We start from the raw sequence: 13542 nt of genomic DNA on the forward strand, positions 1-13542 counted from the left end.
AACACGTACACATAAACCACAACTTGTGACAGAACTACTGTAGCTGCTAAACAAAACCTAACATGATCATAATGTATTATTTCAACTACAAAATAAAATACAAATTGCATGCTAATATTTTATTACGATATTAAATCTACCCTAGAAGCTAAATACCAACCAAGTCAACCAATTTGTTTATCTTAAAGGTTTCACTAAATGCAACAGTTTTCAGAATGTATTTATTCCTTTCATTTTTTTCATAATAGTTTTGATATTTTTTCTACATTCATTCTCTATATTTCTTTTGAAAAATCAGAAATATATAGAAAAGGTCTCACAATTCCATAGGCAAAAATATTACTGAAAATGTAATTTTTATTTCCTTCACCTCTTTTAACAGCCAAAAACCCTGAATTTCATTAAACCAGCAGCAACGTATGGAGTAATTTGGAATGTTTCCATGAGACAGAACGGTGTAAATACGTCTTGGATGTGAGGGCTTGAACAGCAGTCTCTGTGGGACCCATTAAGACTGGCATCTCCTTGCGAAAGACAGATTTTAAAACTTTTAACCAGCACGAGTGACAAAATGACAAGCACCAAATCAGATTTACACAACATGTCTGTGTTCGTGTGTGCTGCGGTATCTCTCAATGCGATTTATAACAGGTGATGGTGGGGGTCGGGTGCTGGACAGTTCCTGGATGTCCCTAAATTTCAAGAAATCGTGAAGTGGAGAGGGAACGACAAGCTGCTGGACTACGTTGGTCCTCATCAGCTGATCTGGCCCCAGCACTTCGCGAACCTTCAGTCGGCAGAGGTGGAAAAGACAGGGAACTGAATCTAAAATATGGAGAGAAAGAATCCAGCAACTATTAATGTGACATTACTAAAGTAAAATACCAACTCAAGTACAAATTTTGTACCAAAATAAGTGTGTGGCTCCCAGGTCTTCTCTGCTCGCCTCTGGTCCAAGATAATCTTCAGAGAAGGAGAAAGAGTCGACCAGTTTACAAACTCAAGCAGATAGTTGAGCACATCGCTGTCTGTCTTCTCCAGCCTGCACAGGACAAAAGATGTGGAGCATCTCTGTTAAATCAAGCTTTCAACAAAGGGACGTGTAAAACGGTAAGAGAGCGTTTTTACATGTGGGGGTGCAGCAGCAGAGATGGTTCAAGTCCTTTGTTCAGAAGTACGGAAAGCCAACTGGAAGCAAAGTCCACTTGGCTCAGTGCTACACAGACCAGCTCCCTCAGCTCCTTTAGCTTTAACATGGTCTTCCCACAATGATGCGGTGCCAAAAAGCCCTTGGAAAACGCCTCCGGCCGAGGGATCCTCCTGTGGTCCAGAATCAGCTCCAGCAGGTCTGTTCTGTCAGTGCCCAGGGCGTAAGTCCATTCCTCTGCATTCAAAGTCGCTCCTGCACTGAGCAACAGCTTTACGGACTCACTGAAAAGCAAAACGTTGGATCAGGGACACATTCATTTTGTTATCTTGATTCATTCTTCTGCTTTACTGGAAAATTAAAGGACTAACGTCATGAAGGAGAACATAGAACTGATTTATTTTCTAAAGCTTTTGTGTTTCAGGACATAACGTTTTTGTTTATAGTAGGCAAAACAAAAACAAAAAAAACTAACGGTGCAAATACGAGAACACATTCTGCACAACACAGGACTATTATTCTTTTACAAAACTTCAATGCTAAAAAAAAAACCTGAATGACTGAAGTAAAATGAAGTTCATCTCCTGCTCTGAAAGCTCTGAGTTGATCAGTCTTTGACATCGTTATGAATATAATGATTGGTCTGAACTTTGACTGGACCCTTGCAACACCTTGATTATTTTCTTTTTCAGCCATTCTGTTGAAACATCTTCTGTTGTTTTTAGAATCATTGTCATGTTTTATAATTTTACTTTTTCTATATGAATGTATTTGATGAATCTATTGCTCACCTAATGAAGTATTGCTCAAATTCATTATATATCTTTTGTCTGGTATGTGGATGGAGGCTTTCTATAAGACAGTCGGACCATTTACCTCATTTTTCTTTTTAAACATCCTGTACTTGTTCAGTTTCTTTGTGATGGTTCTGAACTTTAACCCCAAACACGCCAACTCAGGCTTGTAGAGTTTGAGTTATCTATGCTAATTGTCCCTGCTAATTAGATTAGATTAGGTAAGATTTATTGTCACTGGTCAGTATTTTTAACAGTACAATGAGGAATTAAGTATTTGCAAACTTGTAAATTATGTAATACACCTTGTGGCATTTTATTTTATTTTCTTTGCTTTTTTTTCCTCACCAGTCACGAGAGAGAAAAAGTAAATCCAATAACTTTTGGTGACAATAAGAATAAAATGAAATAAAACAGAGAACACCAAATCTATGAAAAAAGCAATTCACAATGAACTGAAAGAAAATAAATAAGTAAAACACTTGCTTAACAACATAAAGACTTAAAATCACATAACATAATCTAATTTGCTACTGTTCATCTTTTTATCAAATTGTGTGGCCTTCAAGGAAAAGAGGAAAAATGCAAATACGGCATGTAAATGATCAGATAAATGTGCTTTTAAAGATTAAAAACCAGCCAACACACCTGCACGGTTTGGTGGATGTACGATGTAATGCCAGCGAGAGCGGAGAAGGGAAACCCAGAATGTCTGCGTAGTCCTGAGCATCTGGGCTGTAATCTTCCTTTAACAGCAGCTGGATGCTGCCGGTCTGGTCGCTGTGGATGGCCACATACAGCGGACTGACCATGCGTTCGCCCCGGTCACACGTCCGGTCAGTGACCTCTATTAGCCTTCGCAGAATACTGGGATTACGGATTTTGCAAAGGTTAATATCAAGAAGGAGATAGAAATGCAGCCAGAATCTGATGACTTAGGTTTAAACACAGCAATAAAAAGATGAAAAGGAATCAAGGTACAAATTGCATATGATTCAAGAGCAAAGTATTCATTCTTAAAAGCTTAGAAAGGCCCTGATTATCGACTCTTCATGAAGGCAAGTTGATAAAGGTACCTTATATGGCCAAACTCAGCAGCAGCATGAATAGGAAACTGAGGCCAGTCTTTGCTGCAGGCCATGTTCGGATTGGCGCCGTTATCCAGCAGGAGATCCACGCAAGCCTGGTGGCCTTCCTGGGAGGCAATCAGCAGCGGCGTCGCCAGATCAGCTGCCTGTGTGTTCACAGTGGCACCTGAAGAGGAAGTTGCATATGTGTTATTTTGTTCCATATCGAGGCCATGCTTTACTTGAGTGTGTTATTTTGACTTTGCTCAAACAACAGTTTCCCTTCTTCCACTATACTTTTAACATGGCTATCTGCTGTCTTTTTTATGAGCTCTCGCCTTTGCGTTCTGTGTAATGTTCAGCGATACTGAACCACTCAGCAGCATGACTGTTACATTTAAACATAGAGCAATACATTTTTTTTAAAAATTATTGTAGGAAATAAATGTTCTTTGTTCAGCTGTTGCCTTGAGATGATTTCAGTCAGCTCAGTGAGGTCAGTGCCAGTCAGTGAGCTGAAGGCAACGTCACCTTGAACACATCCGCAATCAAATATACACAAACTGCACGCATTAATGCCCACCAGCATTAATAAGGAGCTCCAGGCACTCCTTCTGTCCGTACTGTGCTGCCAGAAACAGCGGTGAAATCTCGTGGTCATCGTGCGCCTCGAGGTTGCAAACGTCAACAAGAACACGAACGATGTCTCTGTGACCCTGAGGAGGGAGGGAAAACTCTTCATCAAAAACAGCTGTGGAGAGGATATGACAGGAGATCAGTTCTCAGTGTGAATCTGATGAATTACCTTGTAAACAGCTTGGTGTAGACAGGTCCAGCAGGACGCTGTGTGTATCCTGTTGACCTGCGCTCCTTTCCTGACCAGCAGCTTCACAACCTCTGTGTGCCCATTGTCCACGGCTGGTGGCAAACAGATGATCCACACAGGAGAGGTGTTTGAATGCTCATGTGGCTCACAAACATATTCAGGCCAAGCTGTGTGTTTAACTGTCTTACCTGCATATAAAGGACAGGACAGGTCATTAGTCAGCTGGTTGAGGTCAGCATGCGCTTTCAGGAGGAGCCGGACCACCGCCAGGTGTCCTCGCTGCGCTGCCAGGTAACATGCTGACTCCCCCTCGTGAGTCAGCGCGTTCACATAATCACGATGACATCTGGAGGAGCTTTCTGCACGAAGGTTAGAAGTGAATATTAAAAAGGACATCCTGACAATATCAGGAACAACTTCTTTGTTTGCCATTTGTCAGAGTCAACGTTTTTTTGCACATTTAGGTAACTTTTCTTACCACTTACTGCAGACAATATTTCCTCCACACAGTCTTTACTGCCAGCTGCTGCTGCCTCATGCAGAGGGTTCCAGCCGCGGTTATCTCGACTGTCGACACTGCATCCTCTGTGGATCAGCCTCCTCAGCCGCCTCCTGCAGCCTGAGCGGGCCGCAGCAGCAACACTGGACACGGTGTCTTCATAGCATTCTGTGAAGTCCATCCCCCGGCTTTGGGAACAGATGATGTTAGGAAGAGAATATAACAGGTACAGGGGAAAAAAAAGACAATATAATTTTAATTACCTTTACTAGACTAATCTGTTAAATCTGTTAGATAACTGGTGCCTTATTTTGTTGCTTGAAATAAAGTACATTTACATCTGCACGGTGAAATAACAATATATTTAGATTTTTAAACATTCAAATGAAATCAATGATGAGGGCCTTTCCGTTTTAGCTATGGTTGCATGTTTAGGACCGTTGCCCCATTGGGATATGAACATCTGCCCTCCAGTTTCAAGTCTCTAAATACTTTTCATTCATGATTTTCCTGTAATTGACTTACTTCAATTAACTCTGGTCAGCTTCCTGATCCCTGCAGATAACATTACCACTGCATTATATTGGTATTAGCCATTAACATGATTTTCCCTAGGAATTGTGATAAGCATTGTTAATGGCCCTTCACATCTTGTCCAAGGTTCCAATGTAATTGATTTAAGAGTATAAAGTTAAAGACGACTAAATAGAAATTGTTGCTACTGAGCTTCTTACAGCTTTGCTTCTGTAACCATGACGATAAAGAGAGGGATGACTCCACTTTAATCTCGCATTGCGACTTGTTTTTCTGTTAAAAAACAAAATGACTGGTATTAAAACATCTTTAATTATCATAAAACACTACAAAGTACGACCCCAGTCGTTCGCTATTATTCTGACAGCAAACACGTCTCCAGAAAAATATACCCACTCCCTGTAAAAACAAACAACAGCAGACAGAATACGAGTTTAATCAAATTTAAAGCCGATTTCTTTTTCTCACCAAAACAAATACGTCTAGGAGCCAGTCGACGTTTGATGGCGTCACACCTCAGTAAGCTGTCCGTCGCACGGCGCTACGTCACCAAAGCGTCCGAAGAAGCAGGTCTGATTATATTTTATTTCGGTTTTATTTCATCGTCGTCTCAGTTTGAGCTGGCAGTCCAGTCACGTTTGTTAAATGTGTGTGAAAACACGAGGAGAATGAAACAGTGAGAAGAACAGAGGAGCGGTGACCAGCGGCCGTTTTTACGGTAAAATGTTGATGTTGATGTTAGCAGCTACATGTGGGAGGTTTACTTTTTCTAGAAAAAAAAATCGGATTTAGAGCTGGTTAAAATCAACAGACCGGAGTAAAATCCCAATTACTAACAAGCCTTTTTCTATGACTAGAAAATATATATTTATTTACATTTTTTTAATGTATTTTTATTTTTACATTTTTTCTTGATTAAAACATATTTAATAGGAACTTCGCTGGCGTTTCCTAAAGCAACGACTTAATTGTTTTTTTTTTTCTGGCTGATATTTAGATAATGGGCTGATTTTTCAATCAGCCAATAACAGGCATATCCATAGAGAATAATATATTTGATCAGATTACAAACTATGGTTCATTTTATTTAAAGGGTTAAACGTAGAGAATAATATATTTGATCAGATTACAAACTATGGTTGATTTTATTTAAAGGGTTAAACGTCTGAGAGCTTAAAGTTAACATTTCTAAATGTTAGAAAAAAAACTTTAAATAATCTCCACACTGGTTCTAGATATTTGATCTCCTAAAAACACACATCCTGAAATACATTCATGCACTTAGTGCTGGATGTTCCACAAATTTGGACTTTGGGTGTTGCGTGGTCGGCAGCTTGGAAGAACCATATCAGAACACCCACAGCCGTGTTCATCTCTCATGGAATAATTAATGTCTCCATTAATTGAAATTAGATCTAGGCTTTTTAAAAACACAGAAGAACTAATCTTACCACCCTGATTTGTCTGTTTTTGTCTTGTTGCCTTGAAGGTAACAACTCCAGCTGCAGCACCATGGTGGACATCGGCGTGAAAAGTGGAGCTGCCTGGGTCTGTCAGACTGAGGGACCTCAGCTGGGTGACATCTTGCTTCCTGTTCATCTGAGCAACAGAGAAGACGACGATGAAGAAGATCTCAGTCATTCTGACAAAGAAACTGATGAGTAAGAATGCCTCCCGCCCCCCACACTTTTTTCCTGTCTTAACTTTTAGCTTCTGTGATTTACTGAGCATTGATTAGTGCGTAATCAATGCCGTGTGCTCTGCAGTGTTGCTCCGGTGCTGTTGGAGCAGGTGGAGGAAGGTTCGCCTTGTGTCCTGACTCTCAGCTGCCGCACAGCCTCCTCCGCTTCTGTCAGCAGCCTGATGGTGGTCAGCGAGGCTCGAACCATGGAGGTTTACAACCAACTGGAGGAGTACTGTGGGACGGTGCGGGGCATGAAGGAGGAGAGCATTCAGTCAGACAAGTACGGAAACTTACTGCGGACTAACAGCAGGCAGAGTGAGCAGCTTATCAAAGTATGCAGATCTTTGTAGGGGAATTTCAGATTTGGCTCTTCTGTCTGCACATGCTTTAACCGACTCTGTTTTGTTGCATCGTTTGTTTGTGAAAGTTTGTGTTTGTAATCCTTTCGGATGGCCACACTGTAAAATCTGTGTGTGTATTTGACAGGCAGTTAAATGTATGCTGAAACAGTAAATTTGTCAAGTGAGATCAGGTGCTTTTGTTTGTTTCTCACAGTCCAGAAAGAGGTCCTTTCTACAGGAAGCAGCTGGTGCTTGACTCTCCATCGTCAGCCTGTGAAGTGAAGGTGAGACATAAACCGAAACCCCCCCGCCCCCAAAAAAAGTCTCATACGTTTACATTTACATTCAGTGTGATTTGGTACAATTCGGTTCTGTTTCCTCTCAGTTGCTCTCTTTGGCGGGCAGAAGCAGCGTTCTGATTCGTCGAATCGTGGTGGGCCTGCAGGAGCTGCAGCCCGCTCCGACCCGCGGCCCCGGGATAGACCTGCAGCAGGTGCAGAGTCTGGTTGAGGAGATGGGAACTAGCTTGTCTCCCGGAGCGCAGAACCTCCTGGACATGGTGCAGTTCCAGCAGAAGGTGGGAAGAAAACATTTTAAAATACCTCCATGAGAGCTTTGCAGGCCCTGATGCATTTCCTGTTTCAAATTGAGCATTCTGTGTTTTATTTCTTTTTCCTAGAATCAGACAGGCTCTCTGGGTGGCTTCCTGCCTCTCCTGATGGGTGGTGGAGCTTTCTCTGCATTGGCTGGAGGAGCAACTGCTAGGAATCAACCTCATCCTGCTGATACCACGGTATCACAATTATCTGACCCACAGAGACTCTGGGGGGTTATCGTGGCTGCAACTGGGGCTAAATCAGAACACCACTCACATTTATATTACCCTGGATAGTCCAGTAGACTCAGTTCGATTGGGGATGAAAGTTGCAACATTTGTTGCATTTTCACCTGGTGCGGTTCGCTTTCACACTGAACTGTGTCAAACAATCCAAACTAATTGAAAAACCTGTTCACCTCCTCACCTGTGGTGGCACTGCACCAGTAACTACTGAAGGAAATGACACAGAAACTTCAGAAGGAGACATGAGTGCAACTTCTTTCTTCACAAAATGTATTCAAAAATAAAGTGGCATCAGATTTTAGCAGTTGTAGGATTTCTGTTTTGTCTTTCGTAAAAAAAAAACAAAAAAAAAACCACAAGCCGTTTCTCCCGCCAGCGCTAGATTTGTGCCTTTGTTTTGGTTGTATTTACCCACTATGCCCTGCGCTATACTCTGCTTCTTGCTTTTGAAGCGGTTTCCAGTCCGTTTGGCATTCACACACGCATTCAAACCGCACTAGAATTCTATTTAATTGAACCGAGACATAGGATTTTAGGTGGACTTGAGCTCTCAGTTTTGGTCCGCATCAGAGTTTGATTATGCATTCACACCTCCTCAAACAAGCCGGACTTCCTGCTCCGAGTTCAGTTAAAGCGGACTAAACAGGATGGTTGTGAATGCAGCCTTTATGAGGTTATAGCAAAGTTAAGAAAAAACTCACAGACCAGTTGATAATGTGTTTTGCTCCTGCCTCAGTTTGTTTTTAGTAATTTACAATGAGCTAAACTGAGTTTAATTTTTATTTTTTTTTAGGAGAAAATGTAATAAACTGTGTTGTGTCAGGAGAAAGTACCTGAGCTCAGTTTTCAGCTAGATTTTCATTAAATGTTTAAATTCTTTGAATAATAACTTTTTAAAAATCTGTTTCAAGCCTCCAGAGCCCATCAGGTCTGCAGACCTGACTCCGTCTCACAACGGAGGGATGTCAGAGGGCTCCACTTCCCCAGACCTTTCACTCTCCGATATCAGCTCCAACAATACCAGTACGTGTCACTTGTCTTTCTGGCTTATTTCAAATTATCAGTAAATGATTGGAGCACAATTGCAGAATGTATTACTATGCACATACAAAGTACGAGGTGCTATCCCCGCTGTCTACCTCTGTCACTGCAACCTTCTGCATATTCAGCTTCACTCCATCATGAATGAATGCAAATAAAGGAAAATGTTGTTTTTTTTTACTAAGAGTTCATATAAAGCAGTTATTATAAATTTAAGTCATTGTTTCTGTAACTTGTCTTGCTTCTGTCCTATAGTGACACCTTGTGGCCAAAGGGTTTCATCGCCCAGGCCTTTTATTTCCAACACCGTTGTGGATAAAATCTGTCTTTCATGTGCAGCGAGCAGCGACAACGGGGGGCCAGTGAACCACGCCCAGCTGGAGGAAATGATGTCACACTTCCTGACAGGGCGGAGCCACGGGCAGGCGCTGAGCCCCGAGCTTCTGCCCATGCTCCAGAGCGTCTGTGGACAGGTCGCACAGCTTCGCCTGGATAACACCGAGGCAGCGCTTGAGAGGGAGAAGAAGATGAGGAATGGCACCTGGTAGGTGGAGTTTAGAGAGCTCCCTCCCATCTGCAGGTCTCCGTCTTTTAAACTCATCTTCAGGTGATAGAAGGCTGACTTTGGAACTGTGTTTATGTGTCTCTGAAGGTTCAGGTCTGAGTTCTTCGCTTCACCCAGATTTCGGGCAGCTAGTTTCTAGCTGTAATAACTGAAGCTGTGTGTTGATTCTAGACCGCTCCTCCTTATTTTCAAAGATGAAAAACTGTAGTTTTGTTTCTGTTCGTCTGGAGAGCATCCTCCTAATTTATTGTTTTATCCACTTTGTGCATCGTTTAAGTACCACTGGCAGCCAAGCCCTACAGCATGATGCCGCCACCACCATACTTTATGGTCGGTACAGTGTACTTATAAAGTCTCGTCTCAACACCTCCACGCATATCTATTGTCACTTTGGCCAAACAGCTCAATCTTTGTCTCGTTTGAACATCAAACTTTTCTCCGGAAGACATTTGGCTGCGAGTTCTGCACGTCGGCCGTACTTTGCCAGTATGTTCCACTTTAAGGCTCGATTGAGACAAGATTATTCTTAGGTTGCTCCCAAACGTCCTAACCAATTCCCTTTAATCTGTGGTGAGCTGTTGGACCTAAAATTATGGACTTCAAGTTTTCAAATGACCTCACAACCCCTCCAAAGAATCTTTGCTTCTTAGGGTCATAGCTAATGTCCTTCTACCTTGACGTGTGTTTGCAATTAAATCTACTGAGTGATTTTTTTTATTTTTTATTTTTTTTATCCGTATTTAAGTGAGTCTGTTTGGGAAAGTTTAATATTTTCTCTGTGTTTTATCCAAACCTACTTTTCTGTGATGTTAAAGGGGAAAACTTGCCACAGTTTAGCAGATTCTGTGGGAGATGAAGCAACACAATTTATGATCCCTTCATGCTTTCAGATCAAACAGGAAGTGCCGTAGGAACACAAAGCACTCGGGTTTCGCAGCCACACCATGCTCCAAGACGAAACGGAAGCCAGTTTCTTTCACAAGCCAACAGTTTGGTTTTACTTTGGTTCTCCCTGCAGTCTGCTACCTGGTTGGACCTGAAACTGAATGCGTGGTTCACCAGAAAACTACGCGACGGAGTCAGAAGGATTCGGGTTTGGTGAGAAGTGGCTGGTTTGCGGGAAACCAACACACACAACAGAGCAGATTCATGAGCGTCGTTGGACGTGTGAATCACGAATGTCTTGCAAAACAGCACTTAACCGGCTCAGAGTAGTTAGCGCACCAGTCTTCCGGCTCACGCTGGTTTGATTTGAAACATAAGAATTGTTCTGTCTGATGCGGCATCAAAAACCGCAGCTGAATAAATGAGGCTCTTTGTCCAAGCGGAGTGGGCTGAGAGAGAGAGAAGGTCAGCTGAGTCAGACTCCATGTTGAGGAGAGAAACGCAGCTCAACGGTACGTCTTCCCTCGTCGGGCTAATAAACTAAAACTGTTCAGATGTTTAGATTAGTATTCATTTACCACAAGGGTTTTATAAGTCGAAGGCAACAGTACCGTTTCTATAAACTGCTGTTAGACATAAAGCTGCTGTTTTTGCAGGATCTGCTCCTGTGTTTTGAGAAGAGTCTTGTTTTTCATTTGGACACAGACACTGAGGGCTGTGTGTGCTGAAAGCTCAGCCCCGTCATTAAGTTTTATTGCATACCAAGAGCCGCTTCTCATCCACACATAATGGAAATAAATGGCTTGTTAATTTAGGGCTTTTTTAAATTTATTTGAAATGGCCCATTACCAGGGTGGAGTAATTAAACAATTACAATGGTCTTTAAAAGCACAAGTTTAAATTTTCTGATTTTTACAAAGTCTCCAAATTATACACTGTGATTTAAACGTATGCAGTACATCCCCACTGATGTTTGCTGGAATGGCTCTCAGCAATTTGCACCTTGTTACCATCAGAGAGCTTCAGGTCTGATTCTGGTTGGATCTCTGCCTGCTTTTCTAGCCAGGATTGATATAACTCATTCAAACTTGTTGATTTCCTGGCCAATACCAGGAAACCTTCAAATTTTCAATTGTGTTTAGACCGGGCCTTTTGTAAGCGTATTCCCACACCCTTAATGTTAAAATCAGCTTGTGTTTTGGATGGGTTGTTCTGTTGGAACACCCAGTTACATCCAAATTTCAACCATGTAGCTTTTGATTTTGGGTGAAGATGAAGGTTTTTGGACATGGTGTGAGTGTTGAGCCTCACTGTGTGGACATCGACACTGGTGCTCAAGCAGTTTCCAGTTCATGGCCGGGTTGATCCGTAGCGGTTCCTAAACATCCCAGCGAATTTCCTTTCAGCATATGGGAAGAGTTTGAATCCTCCTCCAGGCCTCATTAAAGTGGTAACGTGTCTGACTACCTTGTACCTTTTGTAAAATAGTTTGAACTGTTGACCTTGCACTCAATCATAACCACTAACAAGCCTCGTTGAGTTAAAGAAACGTTAGCACCACTTATTAAGACATTTTGTCGAATATATTTCAACTTGTATGTCTAATTTAGATTGGAACGGTTCAGTTCATTAGTGGGATGCGTATGTGACCGCCTCCAACAAACGTTTATCTCTCCCAGGCCACAGTTGGCGAGAAGCATCATGCTCTCTGATCCAAAACATTAAAAACAGAACAAACCCGAGCGAACCGCGTCCTCTTTGCCGTCTCTCTGCAGTGAGTTGGACTCGGTCATGGAGCGCCGCCTGGAGGAGATGGAGCGGAGGCTGAAGGAGCACATGGACCGGCGGCTGGACGCTCTGGAGCAGAAGCTGGAAAAGGCCCTGCTGATGGCGGCTCTGAACCATGGAGCTGTGGGCGGACCGCCGGGAGGAACCGCTCCGATTGGGCCTTCGGATCACATCCACCCAACTCCAGCTGCAGACTGAGCTCAGACCAGCTAGCGCACTCACTCGTCATGTAACTGGAGGCCTTACAGCGCTTGTATTAAACCAGACATTGGTGTCAAGAGTTACCAGGCATGGTGACGGAGAGGACGAAGTCACCTTTAACGCATAAAACTGTAACAAATTTCACCTGAAATGTCAAAACTAGACACTAAACGACAAAGTGTTTGCTCTCCAGTCGAATCTGCAGTTTCTGCTTTCCTGCCACGCTGCCGGTTTAAAGGTTAAGTCAGTGAGACACTATGTTGTGGTTGAGCATCCTGAGTGCAACATAGGGCCACAAAGTGTCTGAAAACAATGCAATAACACTCATTAAACCTCAGTGTTTATGACTAAAATCAATTCAAAATAAACTGTAATAAAGAATAAACTCATATTTTAACAGACCGCAGATAAATCTGCAGTAGATTCTAATGTAATGCAAGTTTTCCAGCATCGCTGATTGAGGCACAACACCAGCAGAGGGGTTGTCTTTCCACTTAAAGCATCTCTTTTTGCTTTGAAGCTTGCAGTCCATAAGTGAGACGAACAGCCGAGAGGATTAAACTCCCTGAAATACGAATTGAAAACTCATTTGTAGGTCTGACCCTGTTTGAGCCGGTGTGTTCTCTCGATCTTACAGGGGTGAAAGCTGATGATGTAACTTATTTTAATGATCACATTTTAAATGTTTTAGATACTGTACATGTCTGTAAGCTATTAAGCAGATTTATAACTTGTGGAGTTAAACTGTACTGATGTGAGCCACAAATAAAATGTTTTTAATACCAATGGAGCAGCGTCGGTGTTGTGCAGGAAACTTTCAACACAACAGAGGTAAAGCTGAGATGGTGGTAGCAAGGAAAGAAATTAACAATTCAAAATAACAGTACTTGTTCACAATTAGAGCGCTTTCGGTAAAACGGCCAGTGGTTGAGCAAAGATGCTCTCCTCATGTCTGATGTTGCAGGGATTTTTCTCTTTAGTTCAAGAATTTAGGGAAATTATTTGTTCAGCATTAGAAAGTAGTAAAACATAATCTATTTTAAATGTTTTTAAATGGTTTGCAGTCAGAAATGCAGAAATTTATACAGTTTTTGCTTCTTTTGTTGTCACTTGTTTATGTTCTGGATCATGACATTTTAATATCAGACAAAGATAACAGTTAATGCAAAAAAAAAAAGTAGTTGGTAATTGTATATTCATTAAAGGAATAAAAAGTTATCCAAAACATTGTTTAATAAGAAGTAACTGCCTCCCTTTGTTTAGTCGTGACGATATTTATGGAAAACTCAGTTCAGTTTCACTAAGCCGCACCTGGACCTGTAAAATCAA

At 41.9% G+C, this 13542-nt stretch overlaps 2 protein-coding genes across 4 annotated transcripts; one reads left to right on the forward strand and one right to left on the reverse strand.

Moving 5' to 3' along the window:
* Positions 1-337: 337 nt before the first annotated feature.
* Positions 338-5415, reverse strand: asb3 (ankyrin repeat and SOCS box containing 3). Of its 2 annotated transcripts, XM_016678065.1 has the most exons (11): positions 5336-5415; positions 5068-5140; positions 4313-4521; positions 4023-4193; positions 3814-3926; positions 3592-3724; positions 3018-3195; positions 2590-2808; positions 1129-1431; positions 909-1042; positions 338-825 (listed from the first exon to the last, which is right to left on the reverse strand). In XM_016678065.1, the coding sequence occupies exons 2-11, from the start codon at positions 5085-5087 to the stop codon at positions 593-595; spliced, it is 1713 nt and encodes a 570-aa protein (XP_016533551.1). In that variant the 5' UTR covers positions 5088-5140; positions 5336-5415; the 3' UTR covers positions 338-592. The 2 variants fall into 2 exon arrangements, with proteins under 2 accessions (XP_016533551.1, XP_007565262.1); XM_007565200.2 differs by lacking the exon at positions 5068-5140 and having other exon boundaries at positions 5336-5408.
* cunh10orf88 (chromosome unknown C10orf88 homolog) lies at positions 5352-12999 on the forward strand. Of its 2 annotated transcripts, none has more exons than XM_007565201.2 (9): positions 5352-5437; positions 6357-6528; positions 6634-6831; positions 7107-7176; positions 7278-7469; positions 7572-7685; positions 8645-8756; positions 9114-9318; positions 12000-12999. In XM_007565201.2, exons 1-9 carry the CDS (start codon positions 5371-5373, stop codon positions 12208-12210), a joined length of 1341 nt encoding a protein of 446 aa, XP_007565263.1. In that variant the 5' UTR covers positions 5352-5370; the 3' UTR covers positions 12211-12999. The 2 variants fall into 2 exon arrangements, with proteins under 2 accessions (XP_007565263.1, XP_007565264.1); XM_007565202.2 differs by having other exon boundaries at positions 5424-5585.
* The last annotated feature ends 543 nt before the right edge of the window (positions 13000-13542 follow it).

The sequence above is a fragment of the Poecilia formosa genome, unplaced genomic scaffold (genome assembly GCF_000485575.1).
Source record: "Poecilia formosa unplaced genomic scaffold, Poecilia_formosa-5.1.2 Scaffold173, whole genome shotgun sequence".
In the NCBI taxonomy this organism is placed as follows: Eukaryota; Metazoa; Chordata; class Actinopteri; order Cyprinodontiformes; family Poeciliidae; genus Poecilia; species Poecilia formosa.

What these genes read in the sequence shown, in the direction of transcription:
- asb3 (XM_016678065.1), bottom strand. Translation starts at nt 5,087, where the DNA reads ATGGTTACAGAAGCAAAGCT. An exon ending in GTCCTGTCCTTTATATGCAG is followed by an intron (nt 3,927 to 4,022) that starts GTAAGACAGTTA and finishes GTTTGCCACCAG; the next exon opens with CCGTGGACAATGGGCACACA. An exon ending in GGAGCTCCTTATTAATGCTG is followed by an intron (nt 3,196 to 3,591) that starts GTGGGCATTAAT and finishes CTTCCTCTTCAG; the next exon opens with GTGCCACTGTGAACACACAG.
- cunh10orf88 (XM_007565201.2), top strand. Translation starts at nt 5,371, where the DNA reads ATGGCGTCACACCTCAGTAAGCTGTCCGTCGCACGGCGCTACGTCACC. An exon ending in TCTGACAAAGAAACTGATGA is followed by an intron (nt 6,529 to 6,633) that starts GTAAGAATGCCT and finishes TGTGCTCTGCAG; the next exon opens with TGTTGCTCCGGTGCTGTTGG. An exon ending in TATCAGCTCCAACAATACCA is followed by an intron (nt 8,757 to 9,113) that starts GTACGTGTCACT and finishes TTTCATGTGCAG; the next exon opens with CGAGCAGCGACAACGGGGGG.